This window comes from Echinops telfairi, unplaced genomic scaffold (genome assembly GCF_000313985.2).
Source record: "Echinops telfairi isolate 266 unplaced genomic scaffold, ASM31398v2 ScPeMD7_7424;HRSCAF=8462, whole genome shotgun sequence".
In the NCBI taxonomy this organism is placed as follows: domain Eukaryota; kingdom Metazoa; phylum Chordata; class Mammalia; order Afrosoricida; family Tenrecidae; genus Echinops; species Echinops telfairi.
The window spans coordinates 85,341,356-85,368,912 of NW_022111324.1; the positions used below are offsets into that span (position 1 = coordinate 85,341,356).

The 27,557-nt window shown below is 38.2% G+C and overlaps 1 protein-coding gene across 1 annotated transcript in view; it reads left to right on the forward strand.

Annotated features, from left to right (window-relative positions):
- EXOC2 (exocyst complex component 2) overlaps nt 1-27,557 on the forward strand; it is a 235,661-nt gene that overhangs the window by 147,745 nt on the left and 60,359 nt on the right. The window contains exons 21-23 of the mRNA XM_004712158.2: nt 397-463; nt 6,124-6,240; nt 22,533-22,674. Coding sequence (XP_004712215.1) covers nt 397-463; nt 6,124-6,240; nt 22,533-22,674 — 326 coding nt within the window. The remainder of the gene's footprint in view (nt 1-396; nt 464-6,123; nt 6,241-22,532; nt 22,675-27,557) is intronic.

Below are 27,557 nucleotides of genomic sequence, written 5' to 3' on the forward strand. Positions count from 1 at the left end.
GATCTATGTATTGTGATAAATTGTATGAGCCCCAATAAATTGATTAATTAAAAAAATAAAATAAAAAAATAAAAACACCAGATTTTATAAAACACCATAAATAATGTTAAAAATAAAAAAACGTATCACAAAAAAAAAAAGAAAAGTTAGAAGGAAATTCTGTGATTTTATTTTTTACCACAAGATTTAAAAGGCCCAAGGGCTAAGTAGAAAAAATGTTTTGAAGAAGATGATAGCAACATATGTACAAATGTGCTTGACACAATGGGTGTATGGATTGTTATAAGAACTGTGAGCACCCCCAGTAAAATTATACATATATATTACACATGAGTCATTACATGTTTAAAATTTTAATGCTTTAATTTGTCTGTTCTTATTTACTTTTACCTGTAGTCTTTCTGGTGATGTTTCATCTCCTGATTTGTTTGGGAGTATCCATGAAGACTTCAGTTTAACCCCTGTAAGTAAAACCATAAATGTTTAAAACTGTGTACTGCTTGTTTATATAAGTTGGTCTAAATTATTTTGAATATAAATGAATTACAACCTGTGCTAAGCTAAGTTCTCTAGAGAAGCAAAAACAATACCATATATATCGTTGTTATTGTTGTTAGGTGCCATCAAGTTGGTTCTCACCCATAACAACCCTGCGCACAACGGAACGAAACACTGCCCAGTCCTGCACCATTCTCACCAGTATTCGTATGTTTGAGCCCACAGTGACAACCACTCTGTCAGTCCATCTCATTGAGGGACTTCCTCTTGTTGGCTGCTCTTCCACTCTCCCAAGCATTATGTCCTTGTCCATGGACTGCTCCAAAGTACGTGAGGCAAAGTCTCATGATCCTTGCCTCTAACAAGCACTCTGGCCTTACTTCTTCCAGTACAGGTTGGTTTCTCCTTTTAGCCATCCACGGTACTTTCAACATTCTTCTCAAGCGAATTGGCTTTAGGAACTTGTGCAGTTGGTTCACTAACTGGGAAATGTAGATGTGGCTAAGTCAGAAGAAACAAAATAACTGGTATCTGGAAGAAAAAAAATTCTTCTCAAGCACCACAATTCAAATGCATCAGTTCTTCAATCTTCCTTATTCACTTTCACATGAATATGAGGCAATTGAAAAATACCATTGCTAAAGTCAGGTGCACCTTGGTCCTAAAACTAATGTTTTTCAATACTCTAAAGAGGTCTTGTGCAGCAATCTTACCTAATGCAACTCGTCTTTTGATCTTGACTGCTGCTTTCATGAGTGCTGATTGTGAGTCAAGCAAGACAGAACTTCAAATTTTTCTCCATTTATCATGCTGTTACCAATTGGTCCAATTATGAAGGTTTAGCTTGTCTTTAAACTGAGTTGTAATCCATACTGAAGGCTGTAATCCTTGACCACATCAGCACGTGCTTCAAGCCCTCACAGTAAGCAAGGTTGTGCCATCTGCAGATTGAGGCTTGTTAATAAGCCTTCCTTCAATCCTGATGCCACATTCTTCTTTATATAATCCAGCTTCTTTGATTATTTGCCTAGCATACAGATTAAATAACTAGAGTGAGAGGATAAACCCAGAAGTACACCTTTTTTATTTTTAAAGCATGCAGTATCCCCTTTTTCTGTTATACAACTGCTTCTTGATCCATATTGATCCAGGTTCTGCACGAAAACAACGAAGTATTCTGGAATTTTCAGTTTTCTCAAGGCTAACTGTATTGTGAGTGTGTGTGTGTGTGTGTGTGTAAATAATTGTATACACTTGTCTCATACACTTGTAGAAGCAGTTGAATCCAGTCTGGTGCAAGTCCATGGGTCATATGTTAAGCTGGAGATGTTTTCTGACTAGCATCCAGACCTGATGAGCCAGAAAGCTAGTAGATAAAGCAGGAGTCAGGAAGACGATAAGCTGGTGGAGGCAAAATTGGATGAGTGCATGCTCAGCGAGTCAGATTTGCGACTCTTCCTGACTCAAGTAGCTGTCAGTGCTGAATTACTAGGAAGAAGGAAGCAAGCCAGGCTTGTGACTGCAGAGTCAAATGAATCCAGGGTTGCCAGGCAGGTAAGCAGGCAGACAGGCCTCTGATAACTCATAGGGTCAGGAGGCAATATGGCAAGTGTGAGCCAGACATAGAATCAGGACCAGCAAGAAGTAAGAGCTAGCTTCCGTTGGAACAGCATTAAGTTATATAGGAGTAGGCTACAACTGCTGGTGAAACTTCCAATTGCATCAAGTCTATAACCTGCTTAAGAAGTAGGAATCCACTCTAAACTTTTCACACCTGCTTGGCTGCTCACAGCAGATCTCATTATGGTGTTAATTACATTGTATTAGATCACATCAAGGGGGAGGCTTCAACTGCCAGACTGAGAATCCTGGCCCAGCCAAGTTGACACAAAACCAATTATCACACAATTGTAGCATACTACTCTATATGCTAGTACTATTTTATATTTCATGAATATTTTTTAAGGAAGAGTACTTTTACATATATTCCATTGATAATATTGGCAGTTAGAATGCAAAATTGGAAACAAAGAGGAAGAAACAGTAGTTGGAAAATATGACCTTGTTGATCAAAAATGAAGCTGGATACTACATGATAGAATTTTACAAGATCAACTTCTTCATCACAAAAAGATGAGCATACCCATGGATTCCTCCAGATGACTATCTGTGGGAAGCGATGAAGAAGAAGTTTAGTATCATCAGCTACAATGAAGCCCGGCACCGACTGTGAACAGACTATCAATTGCTCATACGTAATTTCACGTTGGAGCTGAAGAAAATTAAAACAAGTCCACGAGAGCCAAAATATGACCCTCCCTGAATTTTGGGAACACTTAACAAGCAATTTTAATGCATTGAACACTAATGACAAAAGACTTGATGAGCTGGGCATGACATCAAGAACATTATACATGAAGAAAGCAAAAGATCATTAAAAAGAAAGAGAAGAAAGATATCAAAAGAGACTCTGAAACTTGCTTTTAATTGTAGAATAGCTAAGGAAAATGGAAAAAATGCTAAGCAAAAAAGCTGAACAGAAAACTTCAAGAACTCAATAAGACAAAACAAAATACTACTACAATGAAATGTGCAGAGACCCAGAGTTACAAAATCAAAAGAATGAATACACTAGTATCCGAAACTGAAAGAACTGAAGTAAAAACTCAAACCTCGAGTTGCAATATTGAAAGATTCTATGGGCAAAATATTAACTAATGCAGGAAGCATCCAAAGAAGATGGAAGGAAAAAAAAGAGTCAACATTCAACTATTTGAAGAGGTAGCATCTGATCAAGAACCAGTAATACTGAAGGAAGAAGTGTGAAAGCATAAGCTAAACACAAGGCTCTAGGAATTGATGCAATCCCAATTAAAACAGTTCAGCAAGTTGATAAAGTACTGAGAACATTTACCCATCTATGCCAAGAAATTTAGAAGACAGTTGCTTGGCCAACTGACTAGATGAGGTATGCTTTTGTACCCATTCCAAAGAAATGGAGCCTAACAGAACATGGAAATTACTAAGCAATCTCATTAATATCACATGCAGATACAGTGTTGCTGGAGATCATCCATGAAGGGTTGCAGCAGTACATTAACAGGGAGCTGCCAGAATCCAGGCCACATTCAGGAGAGGGTGTGGAATCAGGGATTTTGTGGCTAATGTGAATTGGATCTTTGCTTACAGCAGAAAATACAAGAAAGATGCTTGTCTGTGTTCCATTAACTATACAAAGGCATTCAGTTGTGTGGCTCATAACACACTTTGGTTAGCCTCGAGAAGAATAGGACTTCAGTATGGATTACAACTTACAGTAAAGAAGACCAAAACCCTCACAATCGGACCAGTAGGTAGCATCATGATAAACAGAAAAGATTGAACGTTTCATCTAGCTTGAATCCACAATCAGTGCTCATGGATGCAGTAGTGAAGAAATCAAATGATACAATCAAATGATACATTGCATTGGGTAAATCTATTGCAAAAGACTTCTTTAAAGAGTTAGAAAGCAAGGATGTCACTTTGAGCGCTTCTGACTCAAGCCAAGGTATTTTAATTTGCCTCATGCATGTGAAATCTGCACTGAATAAGGAAGACCAAAGAAGAATCAATGCATTTGAATTGTAGTGCTGGCGAAAAATAGTGAAAAGTACCATGACTGCCAAAAGAACACATAAATTTGCCGGGGGAAAAGGATAGCCAGCATGCTCCTTGGAAGGAAACATAGAGTTTGTCTCAATTACTTTGGACATGTTATCAAGAGAGACCAGATGCTGCAATTGGAAATCATGCTTGGTAAAGTTAAGGGACATCAAAAAAGAGGAAGACACCTTGACAAGATGGATTGACACCATGGCTACACCAGTGGGCTCAGACTAAGAACAGTGTGAGGATGGCACAGGACCAGTTGGTATTTCCTTCTGTTGTACATTGGGTGACCATGAGTCACAACTGACTCAGCGGCACTGTAACAGAAAGGTAGGGCTACGCTATGTATAATATTCCTTTTGCACATCCATAGATTAATTCAGGGCTAAGAACAACCTTTCATTTGAAGATACCACAAGTTCTCAGCCTTTTTAATGTACTTACTCATGACCATAAGGGACATTGTATATAGGCTGCGGGAGAAAGGTGGGCTTTCTACTTCCATAAATAGTTACAGTCTTGGAAACTCTCAGGGGCAGTTCTGCCTTATCCTATAGGATCCCTAAGAGTCAGTATTGACTCAAGGGCTGTGAGTGTATATAAGCTACAATGTACTAAAGATAGGAGAATTTAAAATAAGTATAGTTTTAAAAAAATTTAATTGTGCTAAATAAATTATTGGAAGATATATGTTCAAAGGACAGAAACTTATTTATTACTATATTATATTACATTGAAGTTATTCTGATTATATATTGTATGTAAGCAAAATGTGGGTAAGAAGTTTTCTTGGAAATGGTTTTTACCTTTGTTTTTAGTCAAGGAATCTTGACTCACGGCACTAAATTAATCAGAATGATTCTGGAGAATGGGGCCAAATTTTAGAACATGTAGGGCTGACTCAATAGCAGTCCCAAACTATATTCTGTAAACTTTGTTAAAAAATAGTTTTTTGCAACTGTATGTTTTGTTCATCAGCATTCTGGGTTATTTTGCTAAGATTCTTTTAAGTGAATAGAACTCTGGTGAATATAAGAGAAAACCGGATTCTTAAATACTTCTCCATCACTGATACTGAATATGTCACTGGATATTTCTTTCTCTGTATGTATATTTAAAATTTTTTAAAAGACATAAGTATTTTCAAGGAGACCAAAAAAATGAGGAGCCCTCGTGGTGTAGAAGGTACACATTGGCCTGAAATCCACATGGTCTGCAGTTTGAAACTACCAGCCACCTGTGGGATAAAGATGGGGCTCTCTATTCCTGTAAACAGTTAGCTACGGTCTTGGAAATGTACTGGGGGAGGGGTGGGTATCACTCTGAGTTGGCATCGACTCAGAGGCAGAGAGTTTGGTTTTGGTGCACTGGCCCAGTACTTAAGCACTCAGGCTGCTAACTGAAAGTTCAGCAGTTTGAATTGAGCAATCACTCCTTGAGAAGAGGATGTGGCCCTCTGCTTCCACAAGGATGGCAGCCTTGGAAACCCGATGGGCAGGTCTGCTCTGCCCGCTTCGGTTGCAATGAGTTGAAGCAATGTGTGGTGCATTTGTTTTTTGAGAATAGTATCCAATTACAAAAAACTCAAACCATTTAAGAATTATTCTTCCATGTTCTATAAAATTAATTATTTAAAAATAATAAATCTTTTGGTTTGAATGAGTATTAAATAAAGTTAAATCATTTTGTAAGAACAGCTGGTTAACTCTACCACTCTGTTTTCCATGCAGCTGTTAGATTTCAACGCAATCATTTATTTGGCCCTTAGGTTTAGTATGTAATGGAGAACAATTAGAAGAATTGTAGAATTTTATTATGTTTCTCCCTATGGTACTATTGGAAAAGAAGCATTCAAGAATACAAACATTGACTGTCAATTAAATAGCAAGATGTAATATTAAATTCAATAAGTCGTAGTGTTGTTTGCTATGTATTCAACTTGTGCAATTTTCTCAGTATTTGTTTTGCTTCTAGGAACAACGGCTTTTAATAGTCCTGAGTAACTGCTGCTATCTAGAACGTCACACCTTCTTAAATATAACAGAACAATTTGAAAAGCACAGCTTCCAGGGAATAGAAAAAATAACACAGGTAAGTAAATGAATGTTTAATGGGCCAGTTGGTTGTTTTGCCGACTTAGTTTCCAGGCTTTTCCTTCTGTGTCCTCTTTTGCTTTTCAATTAGCCACACCCTTCCACACACCCAAGTAGCCACACCCCTCCACACACCCAAGTAGCCACACCCCTCCACACACCCGAGTTCCCACCTTCACTTCACATTGTCTTTGAAGAATAACTTCCCTTCTCATAAGTCACTTTGACTTACTCTTTGAATTCTTTCTTTTTATCTCTTTGGCAAATTTTTCACAATACTCAAACTTTTTTAGCCCCCACCTAAGCTGTCAAAAAGGGAAGTAAATAAGGAGAAAAAAGCATCACACCCAAATCTTTTAAGAATCATCTGATATGACGCCTTTGGGTTGTAGCTTTAGACACAGCCAGCTGCACACTTTTGGAGTCTACAGAAAACCTCTTCCCTTTACCTGCTCATTCACACTTCTCTGCCTTTTTGTATGACCACGATGATGGTTTTGCTTTACTTCTGGTATGCACACATGTATACACATTGAAGTGGCTTGAAATAGCTATAGAACCCGTAATACTTGACCTAAACAAATACCTGCTCTCTATGGTAATAGCAAGGTTGGATTTAAAAAATCTTTTGAAATAAATAGGATGTTGGTTATTTCAGGGGGCAGTATAAGCTTGTGTTATAGTTTTATTGTTTCTAGTTTTGTAAAGTAAGCAAAAATGTGGGTGGGGGGGAATGAAGTTAACCATGTTATCACTAATTGTCAGATTCCTGGGACATGGTTTATCAGATTTCTAAGTAAAACTATGTTAGAACTACCTTTTAATGTCACGACATTTTTCTCAATGCAATGAATAAGAAAGATAAAGATCTTGTTAATCTTAAGAATCAAAGTGTACTGTTAATGAATTGCATGATATATTTTCACAAATGATGCTATAGTTCATGAACTGTAGTGTAGTGGCTTTCTTTTTTCTTTTTTCCAAGAATGAAAATGTTGAGTGGGTGGCTCTCTCTTGCTTTCCTGCCTTTTCATAAAGATTAATCATCCTGATGAGAAATGTTGTGACTTAAGACTTTAGGGCCACAGAGAGATGCAAATCAAAACTGTGATGAGATATCATCTCACATAGGCAATAAAAATATTGATTAAAAAACAAAGCAGCAGAGAACAACAAATGTTACAAGACTATGGGGAGATGGCAACTCTTACACACTGTTGGTGGAACTGCAAAATGGCACAACCACTGTGAAAAACAGCATGGTGTTTTCTTAAGAAGCTAACTATAGAAATACCATATAATCCAGCAACCACATTGCTAGCTATAGATCCTAGAGACATAAGACTGTGATACTAATAGTTGTATGTATGCTTATCTTCATCATAGCATTATTCACAATACCAAAAATATAGACCTAACCTAAGTCCTTCATTGGGTGAATGAATTATCAAACTGCTTTTTGGTTTTGGTCTCTCCTGATAAAGATGTCTCAAATTCATGAAGTGAAGTCTTGCTGGACAATCTGGCTGTGTATCTTCCAAGACACATTTGTTAGTTCTTCTGACAGTCCAAACTTTTAATGTACTTCACTAGCACCCTAATCCATGTGCCTTGGTGTGTCTGTGGTCTTCCTTATGCATCGTGCAGCTTTCACATCACTCACTTGCATCTGAGGCCATTGAAAACACCATGCCTTTGGTCAGGAGTACCTCTTTAATGCTTTAAAGAAGCCTTTTGCAACATATTTGCCCAATGTAGTCTACGTTGATTTCTTTTTTTTTTTAATCATTTTATTGGGGGATCTTACAGTTCTTATTACAATCCATACATATATCCATTTTGTCACACACATCTATACCTATGTTGTCATCATCTTTTTCAAAACATTTTCTTTCTACTTGAGCCCCTGGTATCAGCTTATTTCCTCCCTCTCTCATGAACCCTTGATAATTTATAATCTTTTTTTTTTTTCATGTCTTACTCTGACTGCTGTCTCATTTCACCCACTTTTCTGCTATTGGTCCCCCTGGCATGGGGGCCATACATTGATCATTGTTATTGCTTCCTCCTTACTCCTCCCCAACCCAACCCTTCCCCTTACCCTTACCCAACCTGCTCTCCTTATTGGTCCTGAGGGGTTTATCTGTTCTGGATTCCCTGTGTTGCGAGCGCTTGTTAGTACTAGTATACATGTTCTAGTCTAGCCAGATTTGTAAGATAGAGTTGGGGTTATGGGAGTAGGGGAGTGGGAGATGGGAAGCATTAAAGAACCAGAGGAAGGTTGTGTGTTTCATCGGTGCTATACTGCACCCTGACTGCTTCTCCCCTCCTTGTGGCCCTTCTGGCAGGGGGTGTCCAATTGACTACTGATAGGCTTTGGGTCTCCACTCTTCCCTCCCCCTCATTCCCATTGATATGCTTTTTGTTCGTTTTGTTTGGGTTTTTATGCCTGATACCTGATCCCATTGACACCTCATGATTACACAGGCTGGTGTGCTTCTGTGTAGGCTTTATTGCTTCTCAGCTAGATGACCACTTGTTTATCTTCAAGCCTTTAAGACCTCAGACACTATATCTTTTGATTTCCGGGCACCATCAGCTTTCTTCACCACATTTGCTTATACACCCACTTTGTCTTCAGCAATTGCGTTGGGAAGGTGAGCATCATGGAATGCCAGGTTACTAGAACAAATTGTTCTTGCATTGAGGGAGTACTTGAGTAGAGGCCCAATGTCCATCTGCTACCTTAATTCTAAACCTATAAACAAATGTACATAGATTTATTTCCCTATCATCATATATAAATATATTTACACATGTACATGCCTGTATTTAGACTTCTATAAATGCCCTTTGCCTCCTAGTTCTTTCCTCTATTTCCTTTTACTTTCTTCTTGTCCCACTGTCATCATATATAAATGTATTTACACATGTACATGCCTGTATTTAGACCTCTATAAATGCCCTTTGCCTCCTAGTTCTTTCCTCTATTTCCTTTTACTTTCTTCTTGTCCCACTGTCATGTTCAGCCTTCTTTTGGATTTCAGTAATCCCTTTTGGTTACATTGCCCTTGATCACGCCCTACCAGGCCTACACTTTCCTCGCTATTGATTTTAGATCACTTGTTGTTCCCTTGTCCCTGGGTTTGTTAACAGCCACTTACTTTCCCCCGCCTCTCTCTCTCCCAAGTCCCACTGAACCATTGGTCCCATTATTTTCTCCTCCAGATTGTTTAGCATATGCATAATTGATGGTTTGTTCCACAGTCAGTCTCTCTTCTCAGGCTGATCCTCTGCATTGCATCTGGCAAGGGCCACATGTGTAGTCACCATTTATGTATTTTTAAAGTATTTTCAATTAAGAGTCACTGATCTTGCAAAATGCTAACATACGATCTCCAGCTTTCATTTCTATCCCTAAAGTATGTGCTCCAACTACTGGTCCTTCCTCTTTGTTTCCAACTCTCACATTCCAATCACCAATATATTTTTTTAATTTTAATAAATCATTGTATTGGGGGTTCTAACAGCTCTTCTAACAATCCATACATCAATTGTATCAAACACATGTGTGCCTGTTGCCATCAGCCTTTTCAAAACATTTTCTTTCTACTTGAACCTTTATCAGCTCCTCTTATTTTTCCACCCATCCACCTTCATGAGCCTTTGATAAATTATTAATATTTTCATATCTTATACCACTCGCTCTCTCCCTTCACCAATGTTTCTATCCGTCACCCTGGATGGCCCCCATGCCAGGGGGACCAATAGCAGAAAAGTGGGTGAAATGAGACAGCAGTCAGAGTAAGACATGAAAAAAAAAGAAGAATTTACAAATTATCAAGGAAGCATGGAGGGAGGGGAGGGATGGAGGGGAAAAAAGGAGGAACTGATGCCAGGGGCTCAAGTAGAAAGAAAATGTTTTGAAAAAGATGACAACATAGGTATAGATGTGTGTGACAAAATGGATATATGTATGGATTGTAATAAGAACTGTAAGATCCCCCAATAAAATGATTTAAAAAAAAAGAAATCAACGTAGACTACATTGGGCAGGTTAAATGTTAATCATTTTGATCAGTTCCTGCTTCCCCGCCCCCCCACCTTCCCCCTATCCCCATGGTATCTCTATTCCTATTATTGTTCCTGCGAGGTTTATCTGTCCTGGATTCCATGTGTCTAGAGATCTTATCTGTACCAGTGTACATGCTCTGGTGTTGTGGATTTGTAAAGTAGAACTGGGGTCATGATAGTGGGGTGGAGGGGGAGAGAAGCATTAAAGAACTAGATGAATGTTGTTTGTTTTATCAGTGTTGTACCTGCAGCCTGGCAGGCGGGTCCCTTCCTTGTGGTCCATCTGTGGGGGCTGTCCAATTGTCTACAGATGGGCTTTGGGTCTCTGCTCTGTCCCACCGCGTTTGCATCGATATAATTGTTTCTTTTGGGTCTTCTGATGCCTGATACCTGATCTTGTCGACACGTCATGATCACACAAGCTGGTGTGCTTCTTCCATGTGGGCTTTGTTGCTTACCAGGTAGATGGCTGCTTGTTTAACTTCAAGCCTTTAAGACTCCAGATGCTATATTTTTAATAGCTGGGCACCATCAGCTTTCTTCATCACATTTGCTTATGCACCCATTTTGTCATCAACAATCATGTCAGGAAGACCAATCACCAATAATTACCAATGTAACTTGATTTCATGTTTAATCAATTTCAGACTAATGAAGTTGGTAAATTCTATTTCTTTGTCATTGAGTGGTACGTGCATTTGAATAACAGTTGTATTAACTGGAGCTTAAATATTATCTTATCAGACAGCATCTTCAAGATAGATCTTGAAATGTTCTTTTTGTCGATTAATGTGATATATTGTTCCTATTCAATTTAATCATTTTCAGTGTGGGAAATCATACAATTGTTTGACTCAGTTCGGTTAATTTCAGATCAGTAATGCCTGGGATATCTATCTGTATGTGGTCTATTTAATTTTTTATTCCTTCAAATTTTCTCTCATTCACTGCCATTGAGTCAATGCTGACTCATAGAGACAACCCCCCCCCCACACACACACACACACACATGGGTTTCTAAGATGGTAACTGTTTACAGGAATAGAAAGCCCTGTCTTTCTCCCATAGAACTGCTGCCAACCATGTGAATTACAGCCCAACTCATAATTGCTATACCACTCGGACTTCATTTCATAGATTCCTATTTGATACATTCTATATTCTGAGTATAATTATGATTATTTTCTTAGAGTCATATTTCATACAATCCACGTTCAGATGTTTGCAGTTGTTTCTTTTCATTTTGAATCATACCTTTGAGCAAATGAAGGTTCCAGAGGTTTGCTCCATCACATCATTAAGGTGGACTCTACTTTAAGGAGGCAGCTCTTCCAGTTGTGTTTTGAATGCCTTGCAACAGGAGGAACTCATCCTTCAACAGTATGTCAGGTGATGTACTGCTGCCATTTTTTTGTTTGTTTGTTTTCCAGAACTTTTATTGTTTTAAGTTTTTTGTTTTTTTTAAATAGTTTTATTAGGGGCTCAGACAACTCTTATCACAATCCATACATACATTAATTGTGTAAAGCACATTTGTACATTCATTGCCCTCATCATTCTGAAAACATTTGCTCTCCACTTAAGCCTCTGGCATCAGGTCCTCATTTTTCCCCCCTCGTTCCCCACTCCCCCTCCCTCATGAACCCTTGATAATTTATAAATTATTATTTTGACATATCTTGCCCTGTCCAACTACTCCCTTCACCCACTTTTCTGTTGTCCTTCCCCCAGGAAGGAGGTCACATGTAGATCCTTGTAATCGGTTCGCCCTTTTCAACCCACCCTCCTTCTACCCTCCCAGTATCGCCACTCACACCACTGGTCCTGAAGGGATCATCCGCCTTGGATTCCCCGTGTTTCCAGTTCCTGTCTGTACCAGTGTACATCCTCTGGTCTAGCCAGACTTGTGAGGTGTCGAAGGGATCAGGTATCAGGCATCATACGAACAAAAAATCTTACCATAGTGATTGAGGTGGGGGATTGTGGAGTGGAGACCCAAAGCCCATTTGAAGGCCACTGGAGATCCCCTTGCAGAGGGGTCTCGGGGAGGAGAAGAGCCAGTCAGGGTGTGATGTAGCAATGAAAAATACAACTTTCCTCTAGTTCCTAAATGCTTCCTCCCCACCCCCACTATCATGATCTGAATTCTACCTTGCAAGTCTGGCTAGACCAGAGGATGTACACTGGTACAGATAGGAACTGGAAACACGGGGAATGCAGGGCAGATGATCCCTTCAGTACTGCTGCCATTTATCGGGTTTTAAGTGGCTAATCTCTGAAGTAGACCCTTCTCCTTCTTCTTCATATTCTGTTCTGAGTCTAGAAGCTTTGATGAAACCTTTCACCATGTGTGACCCTACTTGTATGTGAAATACCAGTGACATCGTTCCCAGCTTCACAGCAACATGCAAGCCACCACAGTATGGCAAATGAACAGGGAGATGTTAGGCATCAAATAATGCACAGGTGTTAATTCGGTGGAGAGAAATACAATACATAAGAAAGTAAAAGTCAATATATTGTGGCCAAGGTAGAGGAAGATACTGAAAAGTATGCCAGAATAAAGGAAAGTGATGGTAAATGCTATAACACATATGAACCTGAAACAACAATAATTATAAACAATAGCTGGTGGATAGATATTCAGGTAAATATGCATGCACAGTAGGTGAGGGTCATGTGGCAGTGTACATGTGTACATATATAGGTATAGCTTTGGATATTCTTGCCTACATATTTGTACAGTCTGCATGTCTATCAGTACCAGGCTATTTTAATTATTGTAGCCGTATAAACCCAAGAAAACAGATCCATTGCCATTGATTGTAACTCGTAGTGATCCTGTGTACAACGGTATGAAACACTGCCTGTTACTGTGCAATCCTCACAATTGTTATATTTGAGTTCATTGTCAAAGCTACTGTGCCAGTGCATCTCATTGAGGGTCCTACACTTGTTTGTTGACTTTTTATTTTAACAAACTTGAGATCCTTGTCCAGTGACTGATCTCTCTTGGTAACATGTCCAAAATACATCAGATGAAGTCTCACCATCCTCACTTCCAAGGAGCGTACCAGTGGTACCTCTTTCAAGACAGGTCTGTTTGTTCTTCTCATGGTACTTTCAGTATTCTTGGCCAACACCAAAATTCAAATATATAATTCTTCTACAGTCATCGTTATTTGATGTCCAGCTTTGCATGTGCATATGAGATGATTGAAAATACCATGACTTAACCAGGCTCACAGTCCTCAAAGTGACTGGTATTTCTGGGGTTTTTTTATATGATTGATATTGATTATGTATTTATGCTGTGTTTTAGGGTCTCTAAATTTGCCCTGATGTTTTCCTGGATGGTCTTTATAATTTTAGGTTTTACATTTAGGTCTTTAAGCCATCTATCGTAAGAGATATGGATAATGTTTTATTTTTCTGCAAATGTATATCCAGTTTTGCCAGCATCTTTTGTTCAAGAGACTTTCTTTACCCCATTTACTGGATTTTGACACTATATGCATTATATCTGTTCATTACTTTTGGTAGTATGGACATTTTCACAATGTTAAGTCTTTTTACTCATAAGTATGGTGTGTTCTCATATATATATACATAAATAGTCTCTTTTGGCTTTTTGTAGTAATGTTTTGTAGTTCTTATAGGTCATTTCAATGTCTGGCTACATATATTCCTAAGTACTCGATTTTGTAAGTGATTATTATAAATAGCATTGCTTTTCTTTTCAGAATTTTCTCTGCTGTTGTTAGGTGCTAGGTGTTGTTAGGTGTTGTTGTTGGTTCCTACCCGTATTGAACAATATGGGTACAATAGAAGGAAACACCGCCATGTTCTGCACCATTCGCACAGTGTATTGGATGAGCCTATTGTTGCAACCACTGTTAGTACAGAGGATTCTGGCTGATTTTCGTGTGGTGATCGTGTGTCCTAGCACTTTGCTGAGCATTTCCATTAGTTCAGTTTTCTTATGGAATCTGCCGGTTTGTGGATTGTGGCCTAGCAACTGCAAATACAGACAGTTTTGCTTCTTCTTTGCCCAATTAGATGCCTTTACTTTATTTTTTTGTCTCTTAATTTTGGTTAGGACTTCCAATAGAAGTGGTGGTAAAGCTCATGTATTTCAGTTTCCCCTTGTGGAATGTCTTTAGTCTCTATAGAAAGTAATAATGGCCGTTGGTTTTATATCTGTGTTCTTAAATAGTTTGAGGAATTCCTCTTCTCTTCCTATTTTGTTGAGCATTTTTATCAAGAATAGGTGTTCAGTTTTGTCAAATGCTTTTTGTACATCAATTGATACAGTCCTGTAGTTTTACTTACTTTAATTTATGTGGTATACTATGTTGTTTTTTTTGTAATGGTAAGCCATCCTTGCATATCCACTTAGTTAAGATAGAATATTTTTTGTGATATATTGCTGGATTATATAGGATAGTGAGTTGTTGAGAATTTTTGTGACTAATCGTGATGGATATTCATCTGTAATTTTCTTTTGTAGAGGTGGCTTTGCCTGGTTTGGGAATTAGGTTAAGCTTGCGTCATAGAATGAGCTTTGGAGTGTTCCAGCCTTTTTGTGACTTTCTTAATTTCTGCTTTTATGCCCAGTCTCTTCAAATTTTCTATTTCAGATTGTGTTTGTATGGGTAGGTAGTGTGTTTCTAGAAGTTTTTCTAATTGTTGGTAGGATTTTAATTTGTTGTAGTATAGTTCTTATTAGTATTCTATTATTTTTTTAAATTTCAGATGCTTCTATTAAGGTATCATCTTTCTTTTATCTTTGTGATGGTAGACCCTTTTTCTTTTGTTTTCTTTTTTTCTATATGTTGACTTTGTTTGACCATTGTGCTGATCTAAGTTTGTCTGTGCTATAAATTATCCTAACCACTGCTTTGGTTGTTCCCCAATGATTCTGATATTGTTTTTCCAATCTTGTTTAATTCTAGAAAATTTTAAATTTCATTGTTAGGGTATTCTTTGTTTCATTGTTGGCTTCTATTACCCAATAGTGTTTAAGGAGGGTTCTATATAGTTTCAAGTTTTGTTTATTTTTCCCTTGATTTTCCTCTTGTAAATTCCTACTTGTACAGTAGGGCGAATTGAGTGGATGCATTATGGTATTTCATTGTTTTTTAATTTTTGAAGCTTGTCATGTGGCCTAAGATGTAGTCTATTCTGAAGAATTGTACATGAGCACTGGAAAATAATATATATTGTTCTCTTGTATGGTAGACTGTTCTATATACATTTCTATGTCTATTTGTTGATTGTGTTGTTTAGCACACTTGTGTCTTTTCTGAGTATATTTCTTTCTGTTGTCAATTTAGCTGTTTCACTTTTCATGTCTAGTAAAGTTTGATGTATATACATTTCTTTCATTGGGCGCATAGATGTTTATTGTGGTTATGTTTTTTGTTGAATTGACTCTTTCATCATTATATAATGCCCTTCCTTTTCTATTTTGCTGATGTTTCCCAAAAAATCTAATTTGGGAAATTAATATTACCACTCCTTCCCTTTTTTGGTTGCTACTTGCTTGTCACATGTTTTTCTATCTTTTGACTTTTAGCTTATTTTTGTTTCTGTGTCTAAAGTATGCCTGTTGTAGGATATTGAAGGATATGTTTTTATCTATTCTTCTTTTCCCTGAACTGCTACATTTAGTAAATTTAACTTTAATGAAAATATCAACAGGAATGTTGCTGTCATTTTGATGTGGGTTTTTTGTTTGTTTATTTTTGGTGGTGGTGATGGTTCTATATTTCTCTGTTGGCTTCACTGTGTTTACAGATTTTTTTTATCACTTCCTCTATTGCTGTTGCATTGTTTCCTATATCTTTATATTACTCTTTTTTATTTCAATGAGAAGTTTTATTGTTTTGAAACAATGCTGTAATTCTTTACTATCTTCCCAAATTTCAAGCAGCTTGTTCAATCTTCATATCATATTGACTTCCTCGCCCTTTGGCAGTTCTATAACTACACTACTTAGTCCCTGTTTTTGGCCCCCTCTCCACTTTGTAGCTGTCCGTGTTTATAAATTGATGCTTCTGTTTTCTTATTTTCAGTCAGTAGGTTGATTTGGGGGCACTGATGCTGTTCAAAGTTTGAGATTAGAACCTCTGCTTTGTGGGATGAGAAAAACTTTGCAAGAGGATAAAAGGTAGAAGATGAGGAAGAGCTAAGTTGGAAAAAAGGAAAATGCAAATGAAAACTAGCAGCACACCAATGTTGTTGCCGTTTGGGGCGAGTGGCCTTGGTTATCTGGTTCCGGCCACAAGGAGACTGCTACTTGAAACAACTTGCAGTGATTGCACTCTGCTTGGGTGGTTTGCAAATCACTACTGGTTTTGCCTCTTTGTTCTCTCCCTTCAAACCGGTCTTAGATGTACTTCATTCTCCTTTCCTTCAAAACTCGGTGTTCCAGGATTGTCAGACATCCCCATTTCACTTGGTTTCTTAGGTCTTTGTTTTAAAGCGTCTAAGTTGCATATCTGCTTTGCATACCATCTGGGATCTTTAACCTCTCCTGAACTTAAGTGGCCCAGCGTGTCCTCTCAGACATTACTGTTGTGATTGTACTTTCCTTGGCAACACACGGATATGATGGAAAGAACTTGATTGCGGTCATCCAGTATTTGCAGGGACTTGTTTAAACACGCTTACATGGAAAAAACTAGTGTGCATAGTAACTAGACCCCTAGGAGTAACACATTTTGATTTGCTCTTATAATCCATTTATAATCCATTATTTGCTCAGGATGCAGATTACATTCCTCCTGGAAAAGCCACAGGTACTACTCTAAGACCTGTTGTCTCTTTTCTCTATGCATGAGCACGGTAAAGTGTTCTGGAATTCCCATTTTCAAGATTATCCCTCATTTTTTTTAATGATCCACACAATCAATGAAACACAGGTAGACATATTTGAGGTAGTCTCTGCTTTCAGCCAAGAGATCCCTTGCTCTGTGTGCCCTCCTCTGAATCCACTTGAACTTACACGTTCCCAGTTGATGTACTGCTGCAACCCTTCTGGAAGCATCTTCAGCACATTGTACTGTGATAACTGTAGATGATTGATTAGGTTCTATTCTTCGTTAACTAGACTTTTATTATGAAACTACATTAAATTTAATTGTATTTTTTTAATCTGTTAAATTGACCACGTTTTTCCTTATGTAAGGTATTAATATGGTAAATTACTTTGGCTATCATACTTTATACTGGCTTTTCATTCCTGGGATGAATCATACTTTTTATATAACATACTCAGTTTATTTATAGGTTCAATTTGCCAATCATTTGTTAGGATTCTTAAGTCTTTTTTTCATGGATTCTTGATCTGTAGTTTTCTTGCAGTAAATCACTTTCAGTTGTTGTTATCAAGGTTACAGGAAGTGCTTTTTCAGTCTGTAGTCTTGGAAAAATTTGAGTGTGATAAAAATTTTTCCCTTCAATTCTTTATTTTCTAAAACTCAATGGTGAAATCACATGGCCTGAAATTTTTACTGTGTGAAAACCTTTTTTCACAATACACCTAGTTTATTTAGTAAATCCAGAACGATTTCTGGCATTTTCAGAAAGTTGTATTTCTGAGGAATTTATCAATTCTCTCTACATTGTTAGACCATCCTTCTCTCTCTTTAATTGTATTGTGCTAAAAAAAAAATATGTAAGATGATAACCAAAGTTACTACCATTGAGTCAGTGCTGACTCATAGCAGCACCTGTGGGTTTCTGTGCCTGTAATTGTTCACGGGAGTAGAAAGCCCAGTCTTTCTCCTGAGGAGCTGCTGTGGTTTCAAACTGCCAACCATGCAGATCGCAGCCCAACGTGGATAGTCTGCTCCATTTCCTCCCACTCCTCCCTTGAGTATATTCCTTCACATGTCTGGGTTCTGCGAATCACTGAAGTGCCTCACACAGAACTCACAACAATTCAAGGAGATGTCTCAAACAGTGCTGGTTGCCGATCAGTCCAAAGTCAACTGTAAGCCAGGGGTAAGGCAGATGCTGGGGCCAGAGAACCGGCTGGCTCTTGCCTGTGATTAAATCACACCTCCTACTTGTCACGGTGCTCATTTTATACACAGCAGGCTGACATTGCAAGGAATCCTGTTCACAATGACTCACAGGGGATCCCATCAGTATCTTCCCCACCTTCTTACCAAACCATGCAGGGAAAGGTCATTTGGTAGGAGTTCTATGATGCACTCAAATTTCACCCAAACATAATAATCTGTTCTCCATTCCTGGACTGTTACTTATTTATGTATCGTATATACTTGTGTATAAGCTGAGTCATTCAGCACATTGTTAATACAGTTTTTGTGGTAAAATTGGGTGTCTTGGCTGATATTCGGGTCGGCTTATACTCGAGTATATACGGTAAATATAAACTGGGCCTTCTGGCAAGACGTTTCCAGCGGGCATTGGCCTCCTACTCATCTTCTCAACCAGGCTTCTTCCCAGGCTAAAGAAAGAGAAGGCTTTCTTTCTCCTCTCAGCTGTAACATTTAATTGCTTACATCCTCTGTAAGTATCAGTAACCAGCAAAGAGTGTGGTCTCATTCACACCTTCTGTAAGGTCAGACCTTAACCTAAAACTGTTTCTGTTTGTTAGCTATTAATGCCCTCCAAAATGAACTTTAGCCACAGGTGAATGAAATCTAGAATTGTAATATATCATATAAGGGAGTAGAGCTGGAAGGGCCATATTAATTGAGTGTAGCTCAGTATTCCATTAATTACATTCATTTTGTTGCACGTTGTGTGATTAATGGAATTAATGGAATGCTGTAATGAATCTCGCCGAGGAGCTTGTAGGGATGAAGTTATTGGCTGCGAACTAAAAGGTCAGCAGTTCAGATTGAGTATGTGGCAGTCTGTTACCATAACGATTATAGAATGTGGGGCAGTTCTACTTTGCCCATATAGCGTTGCTTTCAGTTGTCAACCTGACTGCTATTGGTTTGAAATTTATTGTTGTTTAATATTTCCATTATATATATGTACCACGTTTTAGTTTTGTATTCATCTATGATGGACCCTTGAGCTGTTTACACCTGTTGCTTTTTCTGAATAATGATATAAAGAAAGAAACTGGTGTGCAAGGAACTGTACACGTTATTGCATTTCAAGCCTTTTCACTTGAAAATACAGGTGGAATTGTTAGGTCCTATGATAATTCTCCGTGCATCCTTTTGATAACTGCTGAACTGTTCCTCACATGGGTTGTAACAAACATTTTACTTTCTCCCACAACAATGAATGGGTGTTCCAGTTTCTCCCATCCAGCCAATAGTTATTTTCCAGTGTTTTGATAATAGCCATGCTAGGAGGGGTGAAATGGTATCTTATTGTGGTTTTTGTTTTAAATGTCTCTGTTTTTAATTACTTTGAGCATCTTTTCATGTGCTTATTGGTCATTTGTATACAGTATCTTCTTTAGAGAAATGTCTTTTAAAGTCTTGCTCATTTTTAAATTAGATTGTTTTGTGTTGTAGGAGATTTAATATATTCAGAATATTAAATCATTATTAGATGGATAGTTCCCAAATATGTTCTCCCATTCTGTTTCTACAGAAGAATCTACTCTTCAACTTTCCTGAATTCATTTATTACCTCTGCACCTTTCTTGTAGAATCATTGGGATTTTCTGTGTATGTAATAATGTCATCTATGAGAAGGGATTGTTTTAGTTCTTTCCTCACAAATTTTGAACCATTTATTTCTTTTTCCTGCCTAATTGCTCTAGCAAGAACTTCTAGTATAATGCAGAATAGTACTGGTAACTCTCCTCCATTTTTCTTCTTGAAATGTGGTATGTGCTTATAATTTTTCATAGATAGCTCATGTCATATTTCAAAATTTCTCTTCTCTTTCTAGTTTGTTGGAGTTTTTTATACCATGAAGGGTGTTACATGCCATCAAATTAGTTCTGGCTAATTTGGTATCCAATGCCATCAAATTAGTTCTGTGTCAAAGCAACCCTGCAAACAACAGAATGAAGTACTGCCTGGTCCTGTACCATTCTTATGGTTGCTATTTTGGGGGCCCATTTTTCCTGTATTGGAGCATCCCATCTTGTTGAAGACCATTTTTTTCCTGCTAACCTTTTTGACTTTGTTTTTTCCGCATAGCTATCTGAAATTAAAATATTTGTTTCAAACCTCTTTAAGTATGTTTCTTTTTTAAGTGGTGCATCTGTAACTATAATGTTCATCGTGTAAATTTTTATATGTTTAATTTTCATTGTCATTCTAGAATCTTGTTCAGATTTCTCTTTTGGAATACCCCCCTTTTCAATAACTCTTCTTTAAGAGAAGGAATGCAGAGAGAGAACTCAGAGTTTGTTTCCGGCCACTGCTTTCTTCAATTCTTCATGTTCATCTATCCCATTTATTTTTTCCAAGTCAGAGCACTTTCCAATTTATATGGGAGATAAATTTGAGATTTTGCATATAATAGTGTTTTTTTAATGCTCTTAAGTGAACAACATATTGGCTAAATATAGACTTCTTGGGTCATATTTCCTTCATTGTAGTAACCTATAGTAGCCTTTAGTAATTCAGTGATCTTAGGGTCCAGTGTTGCAGCTAAGAATTGTGTTGTCAAGTGATTCCTTCTTATAGGAAAAATAGTTTGTTGACATGGAGCTGGAAAGATATTTTTCTGTTATTATTATTCATTTATAAATTATAAACTAACTGTGTTCATCTGGATGTGTCTCATCAGTATAGCCAGGAATTTAGTGTGCCCATTCAACGTATAGTCTCCAATTTTTAAAAATACAGTTACATTTTCTTGTATTACTTGTTTAATTATTACTTGTTCTCTAACTGCTGTTGAGCTACTTTTTGTATATTGGAGCTTGTGGATCTATCTTCTAAGTCTCTGCTTTCATATTTTCATCACTCTTTGCCTTTTAAATGCATTTTCATGTTAATCTCTGTAGTAACCAGCAGTTCCCCTAGTTAATCTACTCAACTGTAAACCTTGGAAATTATATGTTATATATGCATAAAGTTTTATCTTGTGTTGCACTGTAATTTCCTTTCATAGTTTTCCTTTTTTTTTTTTGCTAAAATAGTTGTCTGTCTCTTTCATAGCTGAATTTCGATGGTCAATTGATATCCCTATAGCAACTGTACTCCCTTAGATGTGTACTTATTTTTTATTGTCAGTCAGTTGAAACTCAGGTCTGAAGTGGAGAGCAGGGGTGTCCTGTGTGCAGTATCAACAGTGGGGCCCATGGACCCCCCACTCTCCACCCTCCTTCTTCTCTCCAAGCTCATTACTCAGCCTACTCATGCTGCAACTTCTCGGCCTCTTGAGTGCCAGCAAAATAAGGGCCAACTTGTATGAGGCTGATGCTCACCACCCCAATTCTTTTCTGCTCCAACTACCACGAGGAGTTCACAGATCATGTTGGGTGAGCACCTTCAACGATCTGCCACTCTGTGTTCTAATGCAGTATGCCAGCCTCTCATTTTACCTGTGGAAGGCAGAACCCTGTGTCTCTTCTGTGTGCTGGAGGTACCATGGAACCCTGAGCCTCGCCACACGTGGCCATACCCAGGCAACAGTAGTCCTTTCACTTAGTGCAGGCAGCATTATAACTGAAGGAAGAAGGAAAGAGAGATGCATTTGGGTGTTCATCCTCCTAGAATAAGTCTTTTTTCTTTCTCCATGAATAATAATTTAATTAATAAAAATACATTCATTTATATGAGTAAACACAGTTGCATTATTTTAAATACCTTGTTTAATTGTAGTTCACTGGCTACTACCATGTAGTATTTACAATTCTTTCTACTGTATAGAAATAAAAGTTTATTGAAAGTATTCTTAATATGTATGCTATTGTTGCTGCTGCTGTTTTTTTTTAATCCTATAAAATAGCTGCGATTAGAGGGTCTTTTTTGCTTATAAATAAATAAAGATATTTTTATAGAAAGGTTGATAAGTATATTTAAATACACTTAAGAGCATTGGGCTTAGTTATGATGAAATAATTCAGAGTATGTTTACACCAAAGGATGCTCAAAATTATTGTTACTGAATTATACATGTAGAAACTGTAGAGTTGATTATTTTGTTGTATGTATTTTTACAATAATTATAAATGCATGGAAGCATTTGCTATTGATAGTATTTTACACAAATATAAAATACTTAAAATTCTTCATTACTGTGTCTTCTTAGGTTAGCATGGCTTCGCTGAAAGAATTAGACCAAAGGCTCTTTGAAAATTATATTGAGCTGAAAGCAGATCCCATTGTTGGCTCCCTAGAGCCTGGAATTTATGCAGGCTGTTTTGACTGGAAAGATTGCCCGCCTCCAGCAGGTAAGTAGTTTCAAGAAGTCCTCTCAGATTAGGCTACTGCTTCTGGAGGAAAGGGGGTGGGGGGAGGTGCTATTTCCATTCCTATATCTTTAAGATACATTTCTTTTTATTCAGATTTTTCTTATATTTGTACAAGGGTGGGGGATTGTTTGCTTTTAACTTTTTATGAGCTTAGACTCTTTGATAACTTAGAATTTAGTACATTTGTTATTATTAATACTTAATGGTTTGAAAGATACTCTTAAAAAACAGAAAAATTAATTACATACCGTATAATAAGTGATCATGTTAGTAATAAATACTTGCTTCACATGATATGCCTGTATTGTATGCATATAATAGAATGTCTCTGAATGACAGGTTTATGCAATGACCTGTGACTGTCATCAAAAAATATATTTAAGAAATGTGGTCACTTCTATGGAAGACCCAATTATGGATTCTCTAAAGGTGAAAGATATAAGGAAAGTGTGTAGGAGTACAGTTATTATAGTAATTTAGCAAAGAACACTAAACTACAGAAGGATGACTGACAGGCGTTCCAGCATTCTCTTTGTGATATCAAATGACAGTTGCTTAAATCGCTTCATGATGTATCTTTTAAAAATAACTATTTCTTGCTGAATCAAATAAACTTTTTGATTGATCAGGTAGTTATTTCTCTTTATAAAATAATGCAGAGTACATATGGAATTAGTATACTAAAGCCTGACAAAGTGCTCATACTATACAGGTTGATTTTTGGACATAGAGCTACACATATGAATTATCTACCAATTTGACCTAATCTTCATTCTTCTAAGCAATCACTTTAAGTATCTTTTGTTTTTTATTGTGTAGTGTTTTTGTTAGATGGTAATAAAGTTGTGTACTGTTTCTACATCTTTGGTCTTTATCATATAGTGTTTATATCAAGTGGTGATACTTATAGTGATGCAAACTCTAAATTAAAAACCTCCATCATAAAATTAATTGCATTTTATATGATCACAGTCTGGAATCACAGTCATTGTAATCTTTTGAAGCCTTTTACCACCACAATTTCTCTTATTTAGCTTTATTACTTTCGTACTCATATGTTTTGCTTTGCCCAAACTAGGTTATTGTTATTCCAAAATATATCTTAACCTGACCCTTTTTATGTCTTACTTAAATTAGGGCCATATCTTCGCATTGCACCCACAGTGCAATCTGAGTGTCTTACATTCACCACAAAACTGTACAAGTGGCCTTCGCATCTATGGCACCACACTCCAAACCTGCCATTAGACCCTCCAGTACTGGACTTATTCATGTAACTGTTATCCTTGCTTAATTAGTTCTTCCTCCGAATCTTTGAAGGGCCAAATACCTTTTGTCATTCAAGATTCAACTTACATATCACCACATCAGCACCCAGAGTTCATCATAAATTTACAAAACCACAAGAGCCTGTCTTGTCACTTCTGAATCTGCCGTGTCTGGACCCTGGCATGATACGCAGTGCTCAGTCGGAGAGCACATGGCCTTGTCATTCCCACGGGCCTGATACTAGCACGCCGACCTGCCTGTTGTTCTCTCAGAGCCCTAAGTGTCCTTGAGATTCAGCTCTAGTCTTCCCTATTGCTCCGCACATCCTTCCAGACTCATTGCTCCCTGAGTTCTGTAACACCGTCCACTCTTACATCTCTTACGTTCATGATATTCATATACATTTGTTTGCTTGTTTTTCATTCTCCTGTGAGGGTGATTTCAGAAGGGCTTTTTACCTTCTACTCATGGCAATAGTAAGCAACTCTGAGATGTTGTTCTTCTAGGGTTCCTAGCCCTTTCCTGGCAACTGTTTCACAACTCTCTTTCGGATTTAATAGGACTGACCAGAGCTGGATGTCAATGATGTACTTTCTCCCTGTCTTACAAAGAGCAGACAAAGAAGCCAAGGCTCTGAGTCTCCCACGTTATTCCCAAGGTGATGGACAACGATGACTCTCAGTGATCTCACTTTTCTCTCTTGGGGTACTAGATGCAAATCTTTACCTTTTTCTAAAAGAGATATTACAAAGTAACAAGGATACAAAGAACTCTCGTGACACACATTTTGGGGGATGACATTCCATCCTTTGTCCCCCACCTCCCACCCCAATTCATAACCTTGCCACATACAAAGCAATTTCACGCCATCATATCATTCAAAAGTCAACTCTAATTACAAATTCCATCCTGGGGCAAAGTTCTTATTAATCTGTGAATCTATAATATAAATTATCTGTTTCCAAAATACAATGGTAAAACAGGCACAAGGTAGACATTTTAATTACAAATGAGAAAAAATGGAGGAAAACAAGGACTAATGGGCACCAAGCAAATCAAAACCCAGCAGAACAATTACATCAGCTCTTCGTTCTCTTGAGTCCATGTAGGTCAGCGGTTCTCAACCTGTGGGTCACGACCCCTTTGGGGGGCAGGGGTCGAACAACCTTTCACAGGGGTCGCCCAGGACCATCGGAAAACACATAAATATTTCACAATATGTAATTACATATTGTTTTGTGATTAATCACTGCTTTAATTATGTTTAATTGTGTTCAATTTGTAACGGTGAAAATACATCCCGAATTTCAAATATTTGCATTACGATTCATAACAGTAGCAAAATTACAGTTTTGAAGTAGCAACGAAAGTAATTTTATGGTTGGGGTTCACCATCACTTGAGGAACTGTATTAAAGGGTCTTGGCATTGGCAAGGTTGAGAACCACTGATCTAGGCAATGGTCCTGCCCTCCAAGCCCTGGATTCTTATGTGGACGCCAGGTTGCTAGATTAGGGATAAAGGGGGGTTGTCTTCCCGAATGCCTGCCCTAGTGGAAATCGGCTGGCAGGGCCACAATAAAAGGGGTTGCAAAGAAATCAGGCACACTAATTAGACACCTATGGGAAAATCCAGAACTAAGCATGCTCAGACCAAGTCACCTAGGCCCAGGTGGGAGGTACACCTGAGCATACAAACAAGCACCGGTGACATGGCATCACAGCGGTGAGCCTAAACTCAGCCGATAAAGATCAGCCAGTACCCTCAAGCCTGCCACACCAGCCAGTGGGGATACGGGGAATAAATAACAGGCAGGGAGCAGGGCCAGCTGGCTCTCTTCTTTTATTCAGGTGTGCTCTATCTACAAGCTGAGATTCATCCTGGGAGGGGGCCTCACGCACCCCCTGCGCAGTGTGACTGCGCAGCCCGCTCACTCGGGATTTCCTGCTCTCAGTTCCAGATGCTTGGTTCCACTCTCCTGTTCTGGTATTCCTTCTTCCAAGTGTTTTTCCACGCTCCCCTGTAACGCCCTTTTTGGTCGCAAACTTTCCCACAGCCCCTGCCATGTGGCCCTGCACGCTTTGCAGAGGTAGCACGTGCTTTTTGAGACTGTAACATCTGAAACTTACCCTTCCCTCCAAAAGTTCCTTGGATCTACAAAAGTGCTTCTGCCATGTCAGTTCTTTCAGCGTTGCGAAGAACTGAGGTCAGCATCCCAGAAAGCACCATGGAGCCCCTGTGACCAGGGCTCTGTCTTCCAGGCACCCTAGGAGGGGGATTCCATTCCCTTGGCTCTAGGTGGGTGGCCCTATTCTTCCAGTCCAACTACATAGTGACTTCATCCACCCTGCTAGGCCCAGCATGTACCAGTCTCCTGCCTCGTGGCATGGCAGCCCAGCCACCTCAGCTGTGGGTAGCACATCCAGTCCCATTACCCTTGCATGTGTAAATTGCAGTCGCTGAAGATTTGACTCTGCAGCTCAGAAGTCTGTGGGCTTACCCTCTAAGACCCCTGAGGTCTTGGCTCCCACTCCTGAGGGTGACTACCTTCATTGTGTCTACATCCCGAGTTTAAACGGTGCTTTCTGTGCTTATTAAATGAGTGAAGCTTGGTAGTTCATTAATATGCAAGCTTTCTAAATGTCCAGGCTACTTCCAGTTTGTTATATTCCAACTGTTTTCCATCTTGTTTTGTAGTGATTTTTCTAAAAAAACAAACATTTTAACTAGGAAACTAAGTCATACAGTGGTCCCATTAACCCTCATCTTTTTGTCTTACGAGAATTTCCGTGTTAACTCTGTAGGCTTGCTAAATTTTTGAGAATTTGCATTTGAATTGAAATTAAGTATGTTTTGTAAAAGTTCACAGTAGTTCTTGGCATCCTTGTGCCAAAAGAAATACATTGTTCAGTGATTGTTTAAGTGAATTTTACCGAGATTAATATTTTCTCAATGATTAGCTTATATTAGACTTTAAATGTTAACATTGATACTACTTTATTTAGAGTATATTTGAGGTTGTTAAATTACTGATAATGTTTCTGCAATAATGGGACAAATCATTATATAATCACCCAAGAGTCCTACACTTTCAGTAAATTTACAGAGGTTAAGCACGCAAGTGTTGCTAGTTCATACCAGTCAGCTGTGTTCCACAGAAGAAAGATGTGGAAAATTGCTTTTGTAAAGATTACAGCCTTGAAGACATGTGGAGCAGCTCTGCTTTGCAATCCTTTAGGGTCATAATGAGTCAGATTCTTCCTGAGAACACACAGCAGCAACAGAGTAGTAAGTTAGGAACAGCCACTAATTCTCCCCACCCCTAAATATTTGTCTTCATTTAAGCTCTAGTCATTACAAAGATTAGATTAAGCTCTAATCATTCCTTACATCTGATGCACAGGAAAACTTTTCCTTTGTTGAAAGTCTGTTAGACTTGCTACTTCTGTTAGTAGACAATTAAGCTTTGCATGAGGCACTCTGAAACCAGCCAGTGACTAAAGGGCTTCACTGAGTTAGGCCACAGGTCTTCTTCCTCATTCTTTACTTCTTCAATGAATTCTCTTTGGAAAAGGGAGTGCCCACAAGGTCCTG